The following is a 23,395-nucleotide window of genomic DNA, read 5'->3' as shown; positions in this document are numbered from 1 at the left end:
CCGAGAGCCCGCCCTTCCCGGACATGCCAGACTCACACACTCCCTTTGCAAAGAAGCTCTGTGTATTGGGTGCAACAGCTCTGGGGTCTCTATATAAATAATATACAAAACCCAACAGCTCAATGCCTCACATTAACAAAAATACTAAAAACTCATTAAAAATGGAGCCTGAGGGAAGAGCCCCAACCACTACTGGTGCTAGTAGAAGGGGACTGGGAATTGAGAGGAAAGAGTGGGGCCACATCCAGTGCACAAGCAGTTCCTCCAGGTGGCTCAGTAGCGTCCAAATATGTTGGTACTGGGCTGTGGCTGGGTATCTGTGAAAAACCAGAGATTATCAGGCATGGGAGGCCAAGCAGGAGTGTGGGTTTGCAAGAGGAGAGCCATTCAGGCCCAGAGGCAAGGGACAGAACGCAGGACTGGGCTTCCCCCTTCAATCTGGGCCTGAAGCAATCACCTCCACTCCTTTGGCCCCCCACCCCACCCCCAGTTATTCCATGGGGGCTCTCCTTGGGAAGGAAGGTGGGCTTACTGGAGAGCTGTTGTTGGAGTTGCCGGACCAAAGCTGCTGTCTGCTGCTGTTGCTGTGTCTGCTGAAGCCCCTGGCGCTGGAACTGAGGTGACAGCAGGAAGGGGAAGAATGAACTCCATCCTTCCTCCTCCTCCATCCTCACATCTGGACCCCTCTGTAGAGGGCCCTGCCTTGCCTCCTGCCTCTCCCCCACTGCACACTACTGTCCCCAGCCAGGTTTACTGGCTGTGTGCCCAACCTGGGCTGCTCTCCCAGAGCCTGAGGCTGGAGTTCGGGAGCTACCTGGGGCTGGGACTGGGGCTGGGGCTGGGGAGGAGCCGCCTGCTGCTGCTGCTGCTGGTGTGCTTGTTGTTGCTGCTGCTGTTGCTGCTGCTGCTGCTGTTGCTGCTGCTGTTGCTGCTGCTGCTGTTGCTGCTGCTGTTGCTGCTGCTGCTGCTGTTGTGAAGACAGAAAGATCTCTAAGGAGAGCAATGGGCTGAACCTCAGTGGTGGAGGGATGGGGACAGGGGGAGAAACACAGGGCAGGAACTCTGGGTCTGCTGCTCTCCCGACTCAGAGAGCTGGAGAGAAAACCAAACCTGGAGCACCCAGCAGACAACTCCCAGCTCTCTCCTACCAGGACCCTCAGAAAAAGGGGGGAGAATTGGCATCTTAAGCCCCAACTTCAGGCCAGCTGCCCTGCCCTGCTGGTGGCTTAACACACATATACTGCCTCGTTCAATCTTGTGAACCTCCAGGGGAGCTTGTGTTGCTGCTGCTGCTCCTCCTCCTCGGGCTCCCAGGTCCCAGATGACATCCCAGGGCCTTACCCGCAGGATCTGTTGCTGCTGCTGCTGCCGGATGTGGTACTGTTGTTGCTGCTGCTGCTGCTGCTGCTGCTGCTGCTGCTGCTGCTGCTGCTGCTGCTGTTGTTGCTGCTGTTGCTGTTGCTGTTGCTGCTCAGGCAGGATGGAAGCCGACCGGACACCGGCCTGGACGCTCTGGGCGCCCAGTGGGGTCATAGTGCCTATCATGGATGTTTGCTGCAATGTCTGGTGAGAAAACCTACAAAGACAAGGAGGCGCAGAGATCATGGCATGGGCTGGGGAGAGAATAGAGATGGATGAGCCCCAGGTCCCTGCTCCCAAAGAAACACCAATAGGCCGTTTCATTCGCTTCTCCTGTCACCAACCAGAAGAGCCCATTTGCGTTCTGATGGAGTTCTGGGTTGAGGAATGAGGGGCAAAGACAATATCCTGTGTCAGTGTCTCTTAACCTTTGTGGTTAGGAATTTTTCAATTCTGTTCTAGCCGTTTTTCACTTTTGAAAATGAATTTTTTTTTTTTGTCTTTTGTCTTTTTAGGGCGCACCTGTGGCACATGAAGGTTCCCAGGCTAGGGGTCGAATCGGAGCTGTAGCCACCAGCCTACACCAGAGCCACAGCAATGCCAGATCTGAGCCATGAATGCGATCTATACCACAGCTCACGGCAACGCTGGATCCTTAACCCACTGATCGAGGCCAGGGATCAAACCCTCAACCTCATGGATCTTAGTCAGATTTGTTTCTACTGTGCCACGATGCGAACTCCGAAAATGAAAATCTTAGTGCAGGCCAGGCATTCTATCAACACTCACTGAGGCTGTTCTGGCTGCTGTTGTTGTCGGTCCCTAACATTTTGGGGTCTTGAAGACTGCTGAGTTCGACTGCTCCTTACACCTTCCTGACCCCAATCTGCGCCTCATGGCAACAGGCTACTGGCTGGGCCCCGTCTCAAGTCTTCTCTCACCCTCTCTATGCATCCTCCTCACACCTTCCACGCTCATCTCTCAACACACCCAACTCATCATATCACTTTCCTGATCAAAAGAGCCCTTTCTAGGGTTGTGTCTCAATCCAGCGCTGAGCATTCAAAGCTCTCAACTTGTCCACTGCCAGCCTATCCCCTCCTCCTTCCCTGGCAGAACTGTACACTCCATCCAAGCTCTTCTCCTTCCTGTCCTCTCAGCCGCCTTTTGTTTGCTCTGTGCTCTCTACCTAGGATCCCCCTCCTTCTCCACTTCTCCACAAATCCAAATCATGGCTCTTCTTCAAGGGCCAACTCAAGTCTGACCTCCTTCACGAAACTTTCTCTGATGACTCAGGTCCACAATGATATCATCCCACACTTTTCCTGAATTCCCACTTTACTTCACAGCACACAACTGCACAGCTGATTATGGCTTTCATTGCAGAGTTCCCTAAGTGTTCTTCCGAGTCAATCTCATCTCCCCAGCCATAGTAAAAACTCTCTGTGGTAAGGGACTTTGTATTTCTTTTAAAAAAGCTTTCCTCACCCCGCCTAGTCCTAGCATACTGCTGACCACACAGTGGGCTGTAAATCACTACCTCTAAGTAAGGGACTTTTCTCCCAGTCCACCTCCTAGTGTTCTCAATCCTAAGCTGCAGAACCTCCAGATACGATGAGAATATCTTTTTTCTTTGTGACTCCTTTTTTTTTGGTTTTGTCTTTTGTCTTTTTAGGGCCACACCCACAGCCTATGGAGGTTCCCAGGCTAGAGGTCCAATTCCAATGACCCCTAGCAGCAACAAGGGATCCGAGCTGAGTCTTCCACCTACACCACAGCTCATGGCAACGCCAGATCCTTAACCCACTGAGTGGGGCCAGGGATCGAACTCACAACCTCATGGTTCCTAGTCAGATTCATTTCCACTGCACCACAACAGGAACACCATTATTATTATTATTGTTGTTGTTGTTGTTTAGGGCCACACTCGCGGTATATGGAGGTTCCCAGGCTAGGGGTCAAATCAGAGGTGTAGCTGCTGTCCTACACCACAGCCACAGCAACACCAGATCCAAGCCAAGTCTGCGACCTACACCATAGCTCGATTGTGGCAACGCCAGATCCTTAATCCACCGAGCGAGGCCACGGATTGAACCCGCATCCTCATGGACACCATTCGGGTTCGTTAACCACTGAGCCACGACGGGAACTCCACGATGACAATATCTTAACTAAGGCCTGGCTGATATTCAGCATAATGGGAGGATGCATTCGCTGGTCCATTCCAGTGCTAAACTGCATCTAGATGACTCCTCATCACAGAGCACATCTATGAACCTCAAGTCTTTCCTTCTCACAATCATATAAACCATTTCCCCTCTCCAGTCCTCAAAGAAATGTTGGTGAAGCGGGTGTGAGAGTATTAGTCTCCAGGGTCCCTTCCAGCTCTGCCATTTTGTGGTGACCGGCCAAGTGGCAGGATAAGAGTTCTCGACGCCTCCAAAAGTCCTGACTAGTCCCGTCACCTCCAGGCCCAGGTTTTCCCAAATCACAAGCCCCAGTGTGTCTGCACAGCCCCCAGCTCCCCTGGGTACCTTTGAGTGGAGGTCAGCCCATGTCCGTAGGTTGGAGCCTGTTGGTGTACATAGCCACTGGGCCGCTGCTGCAGGTGGCGAGTAGGATCTACAAGAGTAGGATTGGTAGAAGGGTGGGTGCTCTGATAAGGCTGGCTGGAGTAGCTGGGGGGCACCATGGTACCTGCGGGGCCTGTGTGTTGCTGCAATCCCACATGAGAAACATAAGGAGTATAGCCCTGGAGGGAAGGAGGACAGAGGGAGTCAGGGCCAAAAGTGTGCAGACTGGCCTGCCTTGAGTGCCCCGATTCTCACCATCTCGTGCCCTTACCTGGGAGGTCTGCAAACCGTAGGACGAGCTGGGAGTCATCTGATGGACAGATGACTGTCCCAACATCCCCTGACTCTGCTAAAGGGAGAAAAGGAGAGAAACTCAAACTCAGGAAACACATCCTGCCACCTCATTTCTTGTATCTCCCACTCGTTGTGTCCTTGTGGAGATCCCAAGTGTCTCCTCAGTTCTGTGACCCTCAAAAGCCCCTCTCCCTGACGGCCCTCCCTACGGCCCCTCTCACTATCTTTGCCTGGAGCTGTTGGCGAAGGCGCTGTCCTTGGGGCACTGCAGGCTGCTGCTGTCGGTACACAGAGGTCTTGTAGGAGGGTTCCAGGCCCATGACGCCAGTCATGGTTGTGGGCAGCACTCCGGGGTAAGGTGGTCGGGTCGGCAGTTTCTGCATTGGCAACCGCACAGGGCGGTATGGGTCCACGCGGGGGCCGCCTGGAAAGGGGAGCAGGCTGACCTCTCTAGTCTCCTGGCCCCTCTGTCCCCTGCTCAGTGTCTGGGGCATCCACAGCTCCTTGGAAGAGTGGCATCGCCCCTCAGGCAGAAGGAATGTCCAGGTAAGTCCCTTGGGCTGGTGGCTGGCACTCACCTGCCGGGAGTGGCTGGTTCTGGGTGTAGAGGCCTATGGAGCCCTGCCTGTAGCTAAGGTGGGATATGGAGCCAGGGTTGGGGTGGTGCAGGAGATCTGGAGGCACTGTTACTCCATAGGGGCCACTGCGGCCTGAGCCCATCCCATAGTCCTGTGTGAATAGCAGAAGAGGAAGGTGAGAGGGCTGAGGTGAGGGAGGGTAGGAGGGGGGAACAGGAGCTGGATCTACGTGGCTCATTTTTTTTTTTTCAATTCTAAGGGTCCCTCTTCCCCACATGCCCCTACCCCTCCCACGAACCAGACGCTAGACAGAATCAGGAAGAGACAGGGGCTGGGGAGGCGTAACAGGGTCGTGGTGGCGGCAGTGCTGACCTCCGTCTTGGTGGCTGGCTGGCTGCGTTTCTTGCCCTTGGTGGACTTCTTCTTGCGTTCCTCAGTGCTGGGCGGAGCAGCCCCAGGTTTGTCAGTTTTGGGGGGCTCTGGAGCCTTTTTCTCAGGCTCCAGCAGGGTGGGGGCAGGGGGCTCCTCATCCTCCGGCGGCAGTGGGAGTGGCTCCAGGTAGTAGGCGCGGGGCCGGGGCCTCAGGTGTGTGTGGTAGAGCAGGAGCCGCTGCTGCTCCTCTCCGCGGGCCACACGCCGGTCCACCCGGACTGTTCCAAACCAGCCCCAAGACAGTGGCGCTGACGGCTTCAAGCCCTCGAAAAGATCCCAGGGAGAGATCTTTTGTTTGGTGGAAACCTGCAGACCCTGCTCCGGAAAATGAGAAACAGTGAGCTGTTGAGACTTGGAAAACAGAAGACAGACCTTGAGGACTTAGAGGAGAAGGAAAAGTTATCTGTGGGCAATAAAAGAAAGCCATAGGTAGATTCGGGGCAGAGGGCGAGAGGAAGACAGATGGACATGGACACACAGACACACAGACACACACACACACGTGGGGAAGAGAGAGTTAAGAGGGGAGAGGATGATGGTGGGGGGAGCAGAGGGAGACAGACAGAAACAGAGAGAGACACTGTCAGAGGAAGACAGGTATAGAAACAGGAAGGCAGAGAAAGAAAAGGCAGCAAGAGACTGAAGACAGAGAGAGAGACAGAGACAGGGAGAGAGAGAAAAAAAGAGGAAAAGAGAGACAGTCAGAAAGAGAGAGGCAGAGACACTCATGCAGATAGAGAAAGATGAGCCAGGAAAAGAACGAAGAGGATGGATGGCTGTGAGAATGGGTGGGACTTTCGATTCTGAGCTCCACATCGTGTCCTCTTCTCCTTCTCCCTCCGCTTCTCCCGTAACACAGTGATTATGGTTACCCAACAACTACTGTAACTGACAGAGAGGAAAGAAAACTGCAGAGATGGGTGGATGGTTGTGGGGGGTGGGAGTGGAGAGAAACACAGGGATAAAAGAGATATGGGCTGTCAGCCAGGTGGAAAGGTGGGGTGCAGCAGGACAGGAAGCAGGTGGGGCAGAAGAAAGAGGAGGGTGGGGTGCTGAGAAATGGGTGGTATGTGCAAAGGTGCGTGGGGTGATGAAAGAGACCAAGGAAAGACAGTGAGACTCCTGAGCTGGGGAGAAGAGACGCGAGGAAAAACTAAGTGATTAGCTCAACACCCCAGGGATGGCTCTCAGCACCGACAGAGCCTGATGAGCCTCTTAGAGCTATAAGGTTAAGGCAGGGGAGGCTCTGGCCTGAAAGGGAGCAAAGGTGGAGGGCAGGGAGCAGGAGCAGAGAAGACAAGGGCACATGCCTCTTTCTTGAAGATGGAGTCAAAGCCAGCAATCTTGTTGCCCTTGGTGTCGATAAGGGAGCCCTGCGGCTCACATGTGATGACGTCTCGGGTCTGTTTGGGCAGTGGCAGTAGCTGGCGAACTTTTTCCAGACTGTCTGACTGGCGCTCCCCCAGCTCTTTCTGCAGGAAGACGGGATAAGAGTTCAAGGACAGAGGAAAAGAGGGGCTGGAAGTCTCAGGGGACAGCAGAGCAGCTGGCACAAGACACTCAGTAAATCCTTGCCGTCCAAATAACAAAGAAAACATGGACATGCAGGGGAAGGGTAGTGGACTCTGGGCAGTACAATGCCAATGCCCCTGAGGCGGGCCCACAAACAGAGAGTGAGCCGAAACTCTAAGCCTGCAGGCCTCGCCCTGGTTGCTTCCACGCACCTGTAGTTTCTTCACCAGATTCATGTAAGCACGTTTGTTTTCCTCCATGCTTCCTTGGGAGATGCTAGACATGTCTGCAGCCAGGGTCCCATTGATGAGCACACTCAGCATATCCAAGACGGTGGTGAAGAGCTCGCTGTGGCAGGAAGGTGGGGAGAAAACCAGAGGAGAAAGAGGTTCAGACAGACAGAGACCTCGGGGTTGGACACAAGCGGGGAGCAGGCACCAGGACCGTGTGGGGAACCCCGGACCGCGGAGTCCGCACTATCAGCCACACCGATTGTGGCGGGTCTGGCGGGTCGTGCACCTGGTCTGGGGAAGGGGATCCTCTCGGGTACACCACTGGAGGGAGGGGATGGGGATGCTTTACTTGTTGGACTGCATGTCGACAGTGCCGCTGATGATGATCTCCAGGAGGAGCACAGCCCACTCCGTGGTCTGCTGGGTGCTGCGCTGCACCGTGTCAAACATGCCCCCCACCTGCCAGGGCCACAACAAGTCAGTCAGATGGCTCAGGGGCAGAGGCCAGCACTCAAGGATTAGAACCTGGGTGGGATGTGACTCGGGACACCTGAGGTCAATGTTCCAGCTGGACCTACGATGTGCTGCAGGATCTCAGGCCAATGACTTAATTCTTGACATCTCTGGGCCTCATTTTCCTTACTTATATTTCATTTCATTTTTTGGCTTTTTAGGGCCACACCTGTGGCACATGGAGGTTCCCAGGCGAGGGGTCCAATTGGAGCTACAGCTGCCAGCCTATGCTGCAGCCACAGCAACGTGGGATCCAAGCCATGTCCGCGACCTACACCACAGCTCACGGCAACGCCGGATCCTTTACCCACTGAGTGAGGCCAGGGATCAAACCCACAACCTCATGGTTCCTAGTCAGATTCACTTCTGCTGTGCCACAATGGGAACTCCTCATTTTCCTTATTTATAAAGTAACGGGAGTTGGACTAAAGGATGTTGGGATTCTAGTCAACATTCCACAATAGGTGTCTAGGGCTTCTTGGGCCCAGTCAGAATCTAGGATACTCAGGCAGGGTCCCTGCAAGGAGACAGTGTCCTTAACCACCTTCAGGTCCTGCGTCCTTAGGAGAGCTGGGTTAATACAGAAAGACCCAGAAGAAGAGCCTGGGCCCTCCAGCCTCACCCTCGCCTCCCCAGGCTGGGGCTTCTTTGTCTGCAGTCCTAGCCCCACCCCTTTCCTTCTTCTCCCCAGCTCCCTCTCTCACCAGGTTGAGCCGCAGTTTCAGTGCCTCGTGCATTAGCTGCTTTGGCTTGCAATCGTCTAAGTACTGGTCATCTCGCCAATTGTTCACAATCTAAGACAGAAATAAGGACAACACATAGCTCAGGGATCTCCTCATTTCCATGCCAAGGCACCCAGGGTGTTCTTGTCAGAAAATACTGGAGATTCAGAGTATGTAAGTGGCCTCTTGGCTGCAGCCTTCTCTGCCCCCCCCTGCCCGGCTCCAGGGCCCAGAGGCCTGTACCTGGCGCACCTGGCTGTAGAGGGAGGTAAGGAGTCCCTCACGTTGCTCATCCTGCCCCTTCAGACACGTCAGCACCAGGGATAAGAAGGGCTGCTGGCTCAATAGAGACATGCTAGAGATGGGAGAGAAAGACAAGACAGGACCCTGGGTTGGAGATCAGGCAATGTCCGTCCAACCTCATTCCTCCAAGCCCCAGATTCTACCCTCTTAAGATCTAACCTCTTGCTCAACCACGCCCACTCTTATGCTCTGATCGTCTTTTTTTGCTATGATTCTAATGCTCATCCCCCTTGCCCCAACTTTTCTTCTTTTCTGGGCCTGCCTCCCCTCCTTTCTACCCTCTCAGTCCCGGTACCACTGCCCCACCCCCGCCCAACAGCTGCTTTACCTCTTCTGCTTTTGTCGGTCGCGTTCTTTGCGGGAAGAGGAACCCAGGTGCTGGCCCTTCTCCAATTCTTCCCCAGCAGCCTTTAACACATGGCCCTGGACTGAGGTGGGCAGTTTGGCAATGAGGGGAGCCACCAGCCATACACCAGAACGCTCTAGGGAGCTGGAGAGACAGTGTGTACAAGGTTACAGAAGAGCCAGGCAAGGTTGGGCCAATCCACCCTCTCCTTTCTGGATGGACATGCCTGGCATCTTCAGGTGGCTAAACTCACTTACACTACCAGAAGAGAAAACTCGGAAGGGGATGGGTCCTAACACATTTCTACCCAACCTGAGCACAGGCTTGGTCTTGCTGCTGCTGGGCATGTTGCTTGCAGTGTTTCCAGAAGATGACCCTGTCTCTGCTGACTGCTGGAAAACCTCGATGGTGGCCTTGGCGATGTTCTCTAAGAGGGAGTTCATCTCCTGGGGAGGATGAGAGGCACAGGGGTGCTAAAAAGGTAGCTGCGGCTGAAGGAAAAGAGCTGGTAGGAGGGCTGGGAGATGAGGATGCAGGAAGGCGCCTGTGGAGGCTGACGGGAGGGCAGGAATACATCTCTGCTGGGAGTCGTGCCCTCTAGCACCTCATGTTTCTCCAACGCCCCCAACTTCTCCTTTATATACCCCCTGACAACTGTGGCTGTAGAAGCAGCCTCTACCACCACCGCCGCTGCTGCTGCTAACCCGCCCCATGGCTCAGAGCCCCAACCTTCCCAATCCACTTCCCTTATCATCCATCCACTCCACACGCCTGCCAACTTCCCATCCTGTTGTATCTCCAGAACCCAAAGGTAGCACCTACGTTCTTCCATGGTGGCCCACCTCCCTGATATGTATGGCTGGAGGGCTGGGAAAAAAGAGGGCCCAGGCCCATACTCACATTGTTAGGTGTCTGCTTGATCATGAGCTGCAGCTCCAAGGAAGACTGGCGCATGGTCCACTGGTCCAAGTTCTGTGACAGAGACCCCACCCACAGGCTAGTCATCATCGTGTCACCCCAGTCATTTGGCACCCCGAGGCCAACTCCTGATCTCTCACAACCTTGAACCACAAAGGGCCAGAGGTCTGAAAGGGAGTTCTATGTCCCCTCATTAGGAACGATCATACCTAAGTAACCCAAAATGGCTGAAAAATCTCTCCCAGTTTAAAAGCAGTTCTGGAAAGATCTCACATCTTCCCCCAGTTTCCTGTTCCACAGCCTCACATTCCTTAGCATCAGGAAGTTCTGCTTAATGCTTAACCTAAATCTTTGATGTTGAAGTTGAAGCCTGCCACTCCTGTTCTCAACCAGCTGCTCAAAGTCCTTTATAGACCCGAAGGCTAGTCTTAGCTAATCTCTCTTTGGCATTATCTCCTCTGGGCTGAAAAGGCCTCATTCCTTTAGCTTTTCCTCAATGTCTTCAATTTTCCACCTCCAATCACATGAACGTCTGTAGCAGCGAGGCGAGGCATAGGCAATCTGGGTTTGTACACTGACCCTAAACTTCCTAGCCAAGGGAGTTACTGAACTTTGGGCAAGTTACTCAACCTCTTCAAGCCTCAGTTTCCTCGCTGGTCAAACAGGGATACTCATACTTACTCTGCAGGGTTGTAAAGAGTCGAGAAAATCTATGTGCGTAAAGTGCTGAGCATGGTACCCGGCATGAAGCAGCCACCTGATAAATAGCAGCTCTTGGGTTGGATCACTGTTTGTTACTGGGCCATGCCCAGCACGCCAAATATACAAGGCCAAAAACTAGGCCTCCTGGATGCTCTGCCTCCCATTCATAAGCTAGAGTCTGACTCCAGACAGTTATGCCCTCAGCCAACAGTTCGCTCTCGAGTCCAGACCATACCAGCTTGACTTCAAAACCCATGCTAGAGATGTTTCTCTCATCACCTTTTGCCCACATCCTTGTTTGTCCTCCTACTCAACTGCCCCCCTTGTTTTCCCCAAGGTTCCCATCGCTGCACCCCAGGCTCAGGCCCCAATGCTTCTCCCAAGACCCCCATCACCTTGGCCTACCTGGAGAATACGCTTAATGCGTTGCCGCTGGGGGTTCTCCCCATCCTCGTTGTCCAGCAGTCGATGTGGGTAGCAGATGAGCTGCATGAGGCGCTGGGCCTGGGCGCTGCTCAACACCGGGTCTTGCAGGTCGTTGCTATCCTCACACAGCGATTTAAGGCAACGCTCTCCTACCCATTCCTGAGGAAGCTGAGAATCAGGGTGCCTGGGCAACCAGTGACAGGCTTAGGAATAAGGGGGATGGACTGGGGGTTGGTGAGGGACATGATGTATGTAAGGAGGGGGCGTGATCATGGCTGAAAACAGGACTATGTTATATAGTGGCATTTAGGAGGTGTGGGGGGAAGGTGAGACTGACCTGCTGGCAGATGCTGCGTAGCACGTACTTGGCATAGACATCCAGACTGGCTGTCTCCACAGAGATGTTGCGGCCACCCTGCCTCCGACCGCCACTGCCACCTCCTCCCTCCTCCTCTGGAAGTTCTTCTGTTCCTCCTGTCACAGTGAAGCCTGAACCCTTCAGTTCCGCATCCCCTGTGGTTCATGGGCAGGAGATAGGGAGGGCAGAGTGAGATCCGAACACTGTGTGGAGACCCATCCCGGACCCACAGAGGCAGCAACTCCCCAAGTCCTTCCCTATGGGACAGAAATATACTTCTCTCCCTCCTCTCCTCCCCAAAGGTCAGAGAGACCACCTTCAGGAGAGAGAAAGACTGTCCTTTGTAGTTTAGCTAGCGCTCCACCCTATACACACTTCTGGCACCACTCCCTTCCTACCCCCATACCAAGTACAAACACAGCCTTGAGAACAGCAAACACAGCTCCATCCACGATGCGGTTCTGGGAGGCAGCCAGCAGGTGGCGGTCACAGGAGGAGCGGATTCCTACAGTAGGCTTGTCTGCGGGAGGGAGCCCAAGTCAGGAGCAGCAAAAGTAGAAACAGTGGGGGTGGGGTGGCCACACTTTCCACGGCTGGCCGGCTTGGATCGGGGTCACTTACTTCCGTCTGACTGGCAAGGATTGAGTTGAGGTGTCTTGAAAAGGTGGAGGAGGATGCGGCAGGTAAGCCGGGCCCCAGGCTCAGAGTCCTGTTCACTGCAAGCTACAGAGAGGAAGACAAAACAGAAGGGAAAGGATGAAGATGCCCTGTACATGGGTCTGGGGGTGGTGAGGGGCTAAAAGGGGGGTGGTGAGGGGCTAAAAGGGCAGGCGGGAGGAGGGAAAACAAGAAAACGTTGGAGGAGAGGTGGGGCAGTGATCTGTCCTGCGGTATAAGGGAGCACCTCGAAGAAGGGTCAGGAACCGGAAAGATCAGAGCTGCAAAGGCAGGGTTAGAAAGAGGCCCCTCCCAGCCTGAGGCACACCACAGGACTGGCCTCTGGGGCCACCAGGGAACAGCCAGAGTGCTGCCATCAAATGTGTATTGAGATTTGGGGTCTAGAAATTTTAGGAGTTACGGATTGGGAGTTCACCAGCATTAAGGAGTGAAGGGATGGCTGCACAGCGAATCAGGTCCTCCAGGAGCAAACACTGCCGAGCGATGAGGATGGCAACAAAAGTAGCCAGGGAGTCATGAAAAGACAGGTCACTGACCTGTAAGGAAAAAGGAGACACCGGGACTCAGCGTGGAGGGAGGGTGCCTACTCAGAGCGCTTGGCCTCCACTCTGCAAAAACTGTCCCTCCGCTCACTTGACTACTGGGAGCAGCCCTCTGCCCGGTGCCCCAGTGTGCCCCCACCCCCAGTCTCACATCTACATTGCAGAGGAGATCGTTGAAACCACAAGTGCCATTGTTAGAGGAGCAGCACAAGGCCTTAAGCACTCCCAGCCACTCTGCACTCAGAGACTTGCAATAGCCGGTCAGCTCTGCACACAGGATTGCGATGTCATTCACCCTGGGGAAAAGTACAAATGCCCTCAGGAAAGACCTTGTTCTGGCAAAACCTCAGACTCATTAACTTTGCATCTCCACCCCAGCCAAAACCAAGGTTGCGGTACCTCCCGGACATCTCATCCCTCCCAAGATCAGGCGGGAGTGTGGTGCCCAAGTTGTCACTCCGTACGCCCCATACCTATCGGGATCATGGTGCCCCACACAGACGTGCATAAGGGCATTGCAGACAAAGCTGTAGCGGTTAGCAGGGTTCTCACTAAGACTCTTGCCTAGCCCCGTGTAGGTGAAGGTGTGAGCGGCAGGGTTCTCCAGGGTGTCGATCATGAACTCGGGTGCCCAGCGCATGTTAGATTCTGACGGCTCCACATTGCAGTAGATGGTGTTCTTCACTTTGGAGCAGAAATCGCTGCAGGGGTGGGGGAAAGGAGAGAGCAGGGTTGAGGAAGGGCTGGTGAGCTAGACGGTTGGTCGGGGAAGGGGAGAAAAGAAAAATAAAAGGAAAAAGTGAGGGACCAGGCGCCTTAGGGCCAGAAAAAGGGATATGGGACAAAGCAGACGGACTGGGCAGGAAAGGAACCCAGTGAGAATAAGGCCCAGGGGCCTCTGGAGGTGGTGGTGGTGGGGAGTCAGGGCAGGGAGGAGCGTAGGCCCCACAGACACAGGCTGGAGGCAAGGCTGATGAGGAAAGAGGCCCGCTCTCAGGAAGCAAGAACACGCAGACGACACAGTCCCCCAAAGACTCTGCAGAGACAGCAGGGTCCTGGGCTGTGCTCTGCTCCTGAGTTGGGCAGTAACAGGAAGGAGATGGGACGAGATCCCACTCTCTACCCCTTACCTCCCACCTCTCTTACCTGAAGAGCTCCCCAAATTTGCTCTTTAAATGGCTACAGGAGGTGTACAGATCATAGAGATAAGCAAGGATACAGCGTTCTGCGGAGGAGCCATCGGACCGGTTCATCCCATGCTTGACGACGCCACACAGCCTGTCGCGAGGGGGCAAGGTGAGGAAGTGCACCTGGAGCAATGGGGGCCGGGATGCCAAGATTCCTGTCCCTTGGCAATACTCTCCCCTCCCCGCCTGAATGGCACGCACTTCCTTATAGTGAGAGCCAGCCCCACACGTTCTTCGCAGGCCACTTCCACTGGCCTTCACCAGGGCCCTGAGGGTTTTGGTCATTTGGAAGCCCTGCTTACCCCTCAAAGACCTGAGCCATCTGGTCCTGGTTGAGGATGAGGCAGGCGTGATAGTGCCGTAGGACAGCCACGATGCATAGGCACAGGCTGGTGGTGTAGCTGCCCACCAGATCCGAGGATTTGAGGAGCAACTCGGCCTCAACTACACTCAGTTCATTCAGTAGCTAGCAGAGAGAGTAGGGGTTGAGGGATGAGAAAAGGCCTTGGGTATTATACATAGCCTCCCTTTCTGTGAGAAAACTGGAGCCCCTTACTGCTGGAGCTGCCTCAGCATGGAAGGGCCCTGGAGCATATGTCACCGTCCTTTATTAGTGACACAGCTACAATATCTTTTTTTTTTTTTTTTTTGTCTCTGCCTTTTCTAGCGCCACTCCCGCGGCATATGGAGGTTCCCAGGCTAGGGGTCTAATCAGAGCTGCAGCCACCGGCCTAACCAGAGCCACAGCAATGCGGGATCTGAGCCATGTCTGCAACGCCGGATCCTTAACCCACTGAGCAAGGCCAGGGACCAAACCCGTGTCCTCATGGTTCCTAGTTGGATTCGTTAACCACTGAGCCACAAAGGGAAGTCCTTTTTTTTTTTTTTTTTTTTTTAATAGGGCTGCACCTGTGGCATATGGAGGTTCCCAGGCTAGGGGTCGAGTCGGAGCTACAGCTGCCGGCCTACACCACAGCCACAGTAATGCCAGATCTGAGCCACATCTGCGATCTACACCACAGCTCATGGAAACGCCAGATCCTTAACCCACTGAGCGAAGCCAGGGATCGAACCTGCGTCCTCATGGATGCTAGTCAGTCACTTCTGCTGAGCCACAAGAGGAACTCCCACAGCAATAACCTAACCAGTTCCCAGGATGCAATCCTCTGAACTCCACAGTGGGAGGACAATCTGTGCCCAGTGCTCTAATCTGTCTCTCGGGCCTCCCCAGGGAGCACTTGAGTCTCTATTCCTGCTGGCTTATCTCAGGGGCCAGGGGCCACTCCCCCCATGCTAGTCTTCCAGTCCCTCCAAATAGCCTGGGACACTGGCTTGAGCCTCTGCTCTTGTTCCTCTGACCCTGTACAGCACAAACTCCTTCCTCTGCCCCCATCCTCCCAACTTCCCCACCTGAATGGCAAAGTCGATGAGGCCACTGATGCTGAGTGAATATTCCATGAGGTCGAAGATGAACTGCACATGCTGCACCAGAGGCAAGTGGTACGACATGCCAAGGGCAAAGCTTGTGATCTGCTCCAGAACATTCCGGGAGACCTAAGGGCAGTGGGAGTGAGATGGGAGTGGAGCCAAGTGGGAAGAACCAGGGAAGCAGGAAAAGGATGCTAGTAGACAGGGATGCGACCGGGAGGCTTAGTCTGCTTGGGGGTGGAAAAAAAGATCAGGAGGAAAGGAAGACGGGACAGGAGGCCAGAACATGGGGAGGGGACTGGACTTAGGCCCACCTGAGCTGTGACCTGGTGTTGGTCATAATGTGAAAGGTGCTGGAACTTAGCAAAGATATCCTCGGCAGTGGGGAAGGCTTCAGGCCGGTTGCGTCGCCGCTTCTGCCCATCCTCCCCACCTGAGGGGACAGTTGAAGAGGACCAGTCAGGACAGGGGATGTAACTAGGTGACTGGGAGTGGGGAGGGGGGTACGGAGAGAAGGCTATGGGTGGGGAGGGAAAGGGGAAGGACGGGAGGGTGGGAGAGAGGGAAGGAAGGAAGAGGGAAGAGGGGAAGGGAGGCTCAAGGAAGGGGTGGGGGAGGGCTGAAGGGAAGGGGACAGTGAAGCACAGGTTTGGAGGACCACAGACTATGTGGACCTTAGAGGAATACATACAGGGAGGTGCTAGGTTGAGGGAGGGAAGGGAGAGGGAGGGCGGGCAGTATGGGGCTTACTGTGAGGTACCTAAGAATGTCAGGTCTCCAGGATTCAGAGGCACAATAGGAGCAAGCTGGTCTGCAGAGGAGGGGAATGAGGGGGGAAGTTTCAAAAGGACTAGAGCTCTCAGGAGACTCCAAGAGACAGGACATTGGGACATGACTGGGAGTTCCCTATGCTGGGGAAGGGGAGACTGACTAGGGCACTCTTTGGGGGAGATCTGTTTAAGGCACCTCAAACCCACCAGTTTCCGCTGTCCCCTTGCGGTTCAGAACTTTCAGGATATCCTTGGTAATTTTCTTGATGGCATGGCGGGCATCATCTCGCTGCTTTCCCACCCCAAACAGTACGACCAACCGCTGGTTGCACTCATGGCTGCATGACTCCTCCTGCATCCCAGCGGCACCATCAGACTCTGGCACGAACTGCTCTCCCTCCTCTTAAAAAGCATGCTCCACGCCCCTCAGCATCCCAGTGCTCAAGCCCTGCCCAGCATACCACACCCTCAAGAACAGCTCCAACCCCGTGGCACAGTCCTTGGACAGAAACCTGGGCTCAGAACAGAGGGTCACAAAGTGGTGGGGAACGGTACCTGGGGGATGGGAAAGTGCGTGGCATACTGCACATGCCGTGGCTGGTCATAAAGAACCCCAAGGGTCCCTTCTAGCTTCTCCTTGGGTGGGGGCTTCACCTCCTTCTCAACATCTGGTTTCTCAGGGGACGGACTACCCTTCCCCTCACAGGGCATAGTAGGGGAGAACAACTAAGAGAAAGGCGAAAGGGCAGAATGGTTAGAGGAAGACAAAACAGAAGAGGGGGCATAAAGAAACTCCCCAAAATGGCACAATGAGAGGTGTCTGGGAGCTGGATTCTTCCATACCAGGATCTAACTTACTGAGAAATCAGGCTTCTCCATGTCCTCAAAGATCACACTGGAGTTATGGTCGATATCCATAGACTCTGAGAGCCCTGGATCCTGAGGGCAGAGAACAGAAGCAGAGCCACATTAGCCCCAAGGAGCTGCTCCCCACCATCCAGAAAAGTCGACTCAGAAGTTGGAGACAGGACACCATACTGGGAAGAACACAAGATCCACATCCAAGCCTTGACTGATCACTTAGCCCCCATAGGCCTTGGTTTCATTTAGCGTTATTTTACTTTTTTTTATTTTATGATTTTTATTTTTTCCATTACAGTTGATTTACTCATTCAGATTTAAAATGAGAATAACAGGAGTTCCCGTTGTAGCTCAGCAGTAACAAATCCAGCTAGTATCCATAAGGATGCAGGTTCGATCCCTGGCCTTGCTTGGTGGGTTAAGGATCTGACGTTGCCACGAGCTGTGGTGTAGGTCACAGACGCGGCTTGGATCCCGCGGTGCTGTGGCTGTGGCCTAGGCCAGCAGCTGTAGCTCTGATTTGACCCCTAGCCTGGGAACCTCCGTATGCTTTGGGTGTGGCCCTAAAAAAAAAAAGACAAAAAAATGATAACAATACCTCAACGAGGCAGTTGTGAGGATCAAATAATAATAATAATAATAATAATAATAATAATAATAATAATAATAAAAAAGATGTGAGAGTGCTTGGTAAATAAACTATGAAGCGCTAAGCAAATCCTACCCTCATTACTGGGTAAAGGATCCTCAGATTACTCCAGGAGCCAGGAAGAGGGGACTGTAGGAAGAAACAATCTAGGGTGAGGAAAAGCCAGCTCACCTCCAGCTTGCTACTGCTGCTGCCCTCAGCCTCCTTGCGCTCAGGGTCATCAGCAGGGTCATCAAAGGGAGAGGGAGGCCGGGGACCAGGGGCTCCAAAGGCAAGGTCTCCTCGGGAGATGAGGGTGCAAGTGTACATGTTGTGGGAGAAAACATCGTGTCGAATCAGTTCACAGAAGAGCAGTACCAAGTTAAAGAATTCCACCCGCTCACTCTCACTTCGGGGGTCCGCTGGAGGGAGGGAATGAGAAAAGATGAGTAAGGGAGCATGGAAGACATGGGCAGAAAGTGAGAGGGACACACCTAAGGTAAGATGCTCCTAGGGTACCTGAAATAGGCAGGAATAGGAATGACTCAAAACGCCCCCAACGCCCCCCATACTGTTGAGGGACAAAGTATGCTTGGTTATCCTGCCTCCTGCCCCCCCATTTCATAAAGGAACACAGCATTTCTGCAATTTATACATGAAAACGCTCCGATCCTAAGCACTTGTTTTTATTCTACTCTTTATTTCTCTACTCTGTTAAACTGTAAGATGATCAAAGACTAGAATTATGTCCAAAAGACATTCTGCATAGAGCTCAAGCTAAGATTATATCTCAGAAGGCCTTTCATTATGCTTTCTGATGACAGGGGTGGGTAAGGGAGTCTAGGCAGAGGTAACCAGGAAGTAGCAGGGGTCCATACTCAGCATGGGAGCCTGTGTGTCCAGAAACTGCAGGAGGACATCCTGGAAAATGGGAGCACTGGGCGCAGAAAGGGAGCCAGAGGCAATGGAACCCTTCTCATCTGCAGCTTCTGATTCTCCACAACGCTATAAAATGAGAGGACAAACCGTAGGGCTGGGTTTTATCTGTTTCTTCACTCATCCACGTACAATCCTTGAACAACTGCCTATCTCCACGTCCCCCTGTTGACTCCCATTTTCTTTTTTCTTTTCTTTCTTTGTTTTTGGTCTTTTTAGGGCTGCACCTGTGGCATATGGAGGTTTCCAGGCTAGGCATCCAATCGGAGCTGTAGCTGCCAGCCCACACCACAGCCACAGCAACGCAGGATCCAAGCCGTGTCTGTGACCCACACCACAGCTCACGGCAACACCAGATTCTTAACCCACTGAGTGAGGCCAGGGATGGAACCTGAGTCCTCATGGACACTAAGTCGGGTGCCTTAGCACTGAGCCATGATGGGAACTCCTTGACTCCTATTTTCTTTAGCGCCTCCAACTGCAGCCTTGATCACTTCTCTAACTCTGACACTGATCCACTCATTTCTATTTTTGCCTCATGTCCTCCACTTTCCCTGTACATTCTCTAACCACTTCTTACTCTCACACCTTCAACATCGGTCCCACTATCAGCTCAATCTGGCTCCAGGCCCAGCTGCCACTCCCCGCTGGGCCCCCTAACCTCAGCCTCGATCTCTGCCTGTCTCTTCTCCAGCAGCTTGGCTACCACCATAGCGCGATGCCGACCAGAACGCTTGCAGCTGACAGCCCATTCACACAGTAATGATACCACAGCATCATCATCTGAGGAGATCTGGAGACCAAAGGAAGACGGGGGTGAGTAAGGCAATGTTGGGGACAAAGAACCGAGTTCCAATTTCCCAGCGATTGGGCCCCATCTTAAAACATTCTAGGCCTAGTAAGACCATCTGTCTCTTCAGACATCCTCTAGTTTCAGTACCTCACCCCTCCTTCCCCTCAAATGTACTGGTGCTCTTGCTGTTTTTCCCTCCTCTTCCCCGTCTTGTTTATTACCTCGTGTCCATCCTTGCTGGGCCCCAATCCAAAAATTCGGTTACAGAGGGAGTCAAGAGAGTTGCTGAAGTCAGAGCGCTCAAAACTATGGCTGTCCAGCACTTCCAAAGTATGGAGCACCCGTCCGATGGTGAAGCCTAAAGAGGAAAAGCGGTAAAGGAGACTTAACCAGAGGCTTACTCTGACTCTCAGATCTATATGTCATTACCATCCCCACCCTTTCCTCAAACACCCTTCTTACTGCCTGTCCTCTGGCACCCACCTGCAGTAGCTTCCTGGCACTTATCAAAAGACCAGCGAACCTCAACAGCCTGTCCTCGCTCCTTGATCTGCTGCTCGATCTCCCGCAACTTTGCACGGACCTGCCAAAAGGAAGGCTTTAAGGATGGAGCAAAGCATACAGAAAGGCTAGGGCTCCAGGCTAAAAGCATAGTAGTAGGCTCCAAGTCACTATTTCTGAAAGAGTAACTTCAGCCTCTACATCCAAACCTGTGGTAAGCAGGCTACTGGTCCAATTTACCTGCTGAGTGAAGGCACTGTTGCCCTCTGGCATGGGCAGGTTGGAGGGGGCAATAGGCAGGTGATCGAGTGGTGAGCCAGTCTTGATTCGGCTATCAGTCAGCGAGTAGTGCCAAACCAGGGCACTAGGACAACACAGGAGGATGGTCTGCCAGACAGGAACAGCTAAGTCAAACTCGGTTACCATGGCTACCTTTCCAGAAGCCCATCATAAGACCCAATGCTTCGATTTCCAATCCAAAGTTATTCTGAGTCCCTAGGGTGGCATCACTCCATCTCTGAGCCCTTCCCCTCATCCACTCTCCTCCAAAGGCTTTGGGCCTACTATGTAGGCCTGGAAGGGAACTACCTGAAAAGGAACTATCGCCCCATGAATGAGCAGCCAACAATTTCCAAGCAAGTACTCAGTGCCTACTCTCACCTCCAATTTAGAATCCCCCCGTTTTCCAGGACAGGCACCTAATTCTTCTCAAGAGGTCTCTTAATACTTCCATAGGCCCACCGAGTACCTACCTGAAGGATACAGCTGAGGCCAAAAACCAGGGGTCGGTGCTGAGGACACATAAGCAGGTCACTAAAGGGTGTAGAGGGTGTGCTGCTAGTTGGGGGCTGAGGAGCAGGGGTGGTGGGTAGTGTGCTTGTTGACTGAGCAGACATCACATGAGACGAGTGACTGCTCACACCATCCAGCTGCAGGGCCAGTCTCCGGGTACAGAAGTAGGCAAGGCGGCGGGAGAGGTATGCAGACTGAACAAATTCCCCGGAGTACTGTGAAGACATGACGATCAAAACCCCCCAGTTCTCTCCAAGAGACACTGCTCTCACATCTTACTCCTCCTCACATCCTCCCCAGATGCCCCCCCACCCCCCACCCCCCGGCCAAATCCTAGGCCTTACTCGAAGCAGCAGGGGCAGCAGCAGTTTAAGCAATTCATCCTCTCCAGGGCGGATTTTCTCAAAGCACTCAAGTACCCAGGTCAGGAACTCATGTCTGTCCAGCATTCCGTCCTGTGGGTACCAGGGGTGGGAAGAGGATTAGCTTTGCCTAGGGACTATTCAAGATGAGGCAGAGAAAGTAAATGAAAGGATGAAGAGAACCACACAAGTGGGGCAAGGTGGCAGGCCGATTCTCTTCTATGCTGGCAGAGTGTGAGATCAGGCTCAATCACACGCCCTATAACAAGCTCTCCTTCCTACCTGAAACATGAACATGGCCAGCTTCTCGTTGTAGTCCCACTGCCAGATCGCCACCTCTACATCATGGGGCAAGGGCCCTACAGTGGAACCACAGCCCCCACTTCCGGCAGGCCCTGGCCGGTAGTATTCAGCCATCTTTTGCAGCTGCTCCCATAAGTACTTGGTGATGATCTGAGTCCACTCTAGGGGAAAGATGGGAAAACGGCTATTTTATACTGTCCCTCTGCTTAGAACATCTTGTCCCCTGCTCCCGTCCACAGTCACCATACTTCTAAATCCTATTCAGCCCCTTAGGCTCTCGTCAAATGCCACCTTCCTAAAGCCTTTCCAGGTGTCTCCAAAAGAAAGTAATCTTTCTGTTCACTGAGTCTCAAAGAAACCTTCTGCCTCCATTTTTTATGTTTATTTTATTAACTTACATATTTTTATTTATTTAATTAATTTACATATTTTTAAAATTTTTGGCTGTGCTCGCAGCATGCAGACGTTTCCCGGCCAGGGATGGAACCTGTACCATGGCCGTGACAATGCTGGATCCTTAACCTGCTGCACCACCAGGGAACTCCTTGCCTCCACTTTTGATGTTATGTTCTATATTTAATCATGGGATCTGTACATATGCCTTGGCATCCCTACTAGACTCTAAGCATCCTAAAGGCAGGGATTAAGTAGTGGTTATCTTTACAGCCCAGTACATGCACGGAGAAGGTACTCAAGATACTCGATGTTTACTAATGGAGTGAATGCAAGATACAAGCAGAAGCAAGGAATATAGATGAGGAAGGAGAATAATCTCAAGGGTCTCTCTACCACTGCTTGAAGTGATCAGTGGTGGGACCCCTGGTGTTAGAGGACTTACTCACCCGTGAAGGGGTCAACGACATTTCTCTTCTTAACCTTGTTCTCCGAGATTGCTGCATAGTAGGCACAGGTCATCTTAATGAGCCAGGCTGCCCGCATCACAGGCACTGTGTATTTGGCTAAGTACCCAAACACTTCTTCCTTCTTACTGAAAATGGGGACCTGGACGGACATCACAAATAGTGAGACCTCCATTACCCCCATGAGCTGGCATTCATGTAGCTTAATCTGGGAATCGGAGGGTGCTTGGTACCCACACTCCACTCCCTGGCTTGAAGAACAAGAAATGGTATCTCACCTTTTTGGCTAGTTGTGTGAGTGGCTTGGTGCCAGCCAGGTCAGTGAACCAGGTGTTAATGGCACTCTGGGATCGTGCAGTCACCAGCCAGAAGTTGTCCTTCTGGTTCACTTGGGGCTTCCTGCGACCAGTGTCAGGGAGGGTGTTACAACGTAACTTCTCTGCAATAATGCTGCTGAAGTTGGAACTGATCTGAGGGAAGAAAACTACACCTCAGGGTGGGAAGAAGGGGCAGAGAGGTGGTTGTGCCTTTGATAGGCAAATGCCAATGTGGTAGCATGAGGTTATGAAGGAAAACTCAGCCATTTAGGTGGTCCCTTTAAGTCTTCCCAACCCAGGGCCTTTGCGCCTTCTCAAATTCTTCCAGCCTTTTCCTTCAGCCTGGCAGGGTTGTCTCACCTTGGCAGGATTGAAGTTGACGTTCTTGGCACTGCCATGTTCATCCCCAGAGACAGCGGGCTGGTTATTGAAACCTTGTTTTACATTCAAGGCTGTCAGTTCATCCTAAAGCAGGAAAACGACATGTTAGCCCCCCCCCTTGCCACGGGGGCGGGGAGGTTGGTGGTGGGAGAGGGCAGAAGAGAAGGGAACATGGGGAGGGGGGAAGGGAGGAGGAGGATTCGGAGTAGAACAGATTGTTATTTAAAGCTAGGCCCCTACATTCATTTGGACCCCACCCTCACCCCCACAGTCACTAAGATTCCCAATCCCCCAGAGCTCACTCAACAGCACTCTCCCCCTGTGAGCTTGGAAGCAGAGCAGCCGTTGCTCACCCAGCTGCCTCAGACAACTTTCTGAGGTGTGTGTGTGTAGAGGGGGGCGCCTCCAGCGTGGCCCCGATATCACTCCCAGCTGGCACCCAGGAACCACCCCCCCCCCACCAGATCCTACTCTCCTACGCCAGCCCACTTTACTCTTCCCCCTTTCGGGACTTTTGCTCCCGGCGAACCGCCCCGCCCCCCGCCCCCCCCCCCGCCAAGCTTTCAGTGCTTCCTCTTCTGCCGATCGCTGGCCCCCAGCCCCTGGGGAGCCCGGATTTTTGAACGTACCTCCTTCTGTTTGGGATCTTGAGGGTACACATCCGGAGGCCCCAGCCGCGGCCGCTTCAGGGGCCGGTGTTCGTAGCTCAAGATCCCGAAGGCCGCCATCTTGCCCAGCCCGTAGCGCCAGAGGCGCCAGCCGGGCCCGGCCGCTGGGGGAGGGGGAG

General features: G+C 53.4%; 1 protein-coding gene across 2 annotated transcripts; it reads right to left on the bottom strand.

Moving 5' to 3' along the window:
• Positions 1-44: 44 nt before the first annotated feature.
• Positions 45-23,370, bottom strand: MED12 (mediator complex subunit 12). Of its 2 annotated transcripts, XM_047765804.1 has the most exons (45): positions 23,238-23,370; positions 22,588-22,692; positions 22,189-22,380; positions 21,893-22,052; positions 21,030-21,211; positions 20,730-20,840; positions 20,346-20,600; positions 19,834-19,980; positions 19,576-19,675; positions 19,314-19,450; positions 18,961-19,092; positions 18,242-18,368; positions 17,556-17,785; positions 16,733-16,813; positions 16,430-16,600; positions 16,082-16,226; positions 15,865-15,915; positions 15,419-15,537; positions 15,087-15,230; positions 13,979-14,142; positions 13,636-13,767; positions 12,963-13,190; positions 12,641-12,785; positions 12,363-12,483; positions 11,891-11,992; positions 11,676-11,789; positions 11,249-11,424; positions 10,891-11,070; positions 9,766-9,837; positions 9,178-9,311; positions 8,848-9,009; positions 8,460-8,571; positions 8,199-8,288; positions 7,331-7,440; positions 6,961-7,096; positions 6,547-6,708; positions 5,177-5,551; positions 4,805-4,955; positions 4,457-4,650; positions 4,204-4,281; positions 3,894-4,111; positions 1,342-1,576; positions 815-955; positions 533-614; positions 45-317 (listed from the first exon to the last, which is right to left on the bottom strand). In XM_047765804.1, the coding sequence occupies exons 1-45, from the start codon at positions 23,334-23,336 to the stop codon at positions 274-276; spliced, it is 6,546 nt and encodes a 2,181-aa protein (XP_047621760.1). In that variant the 5' UTR covers positions 23,337-23,370; the 3' UTR covers positions 45-273. The 2 variants fall into 2 exon arrangements, 1 of the variants encoding a protein (XP_047621760.1); XR_007132912.1 differs by having other exon boundaries at positions 815-1,576.
• Positions 23,371-23,395: the final 25 nt, after the last annotated feature.

The sequence above is a fragment of the Phacochoerus africanus genome, chromosome X (genome assembly GCF_016906955.1).
Source record: "Phacochoerus africanus isolate WHEZ1 chromosome X, ROS_Pafr_v1, whole genome shotgun sequence".
Taxonomy (NCBI): Eukaryota; Metazoa; Chordata; class Mammalia; order Artiodactyla; family Suidae; genus Phacochoerus; species Phacochoerus africanus.
This window is presented reverse-complemented; position numbering and strand designations above follow the sequence as displayed.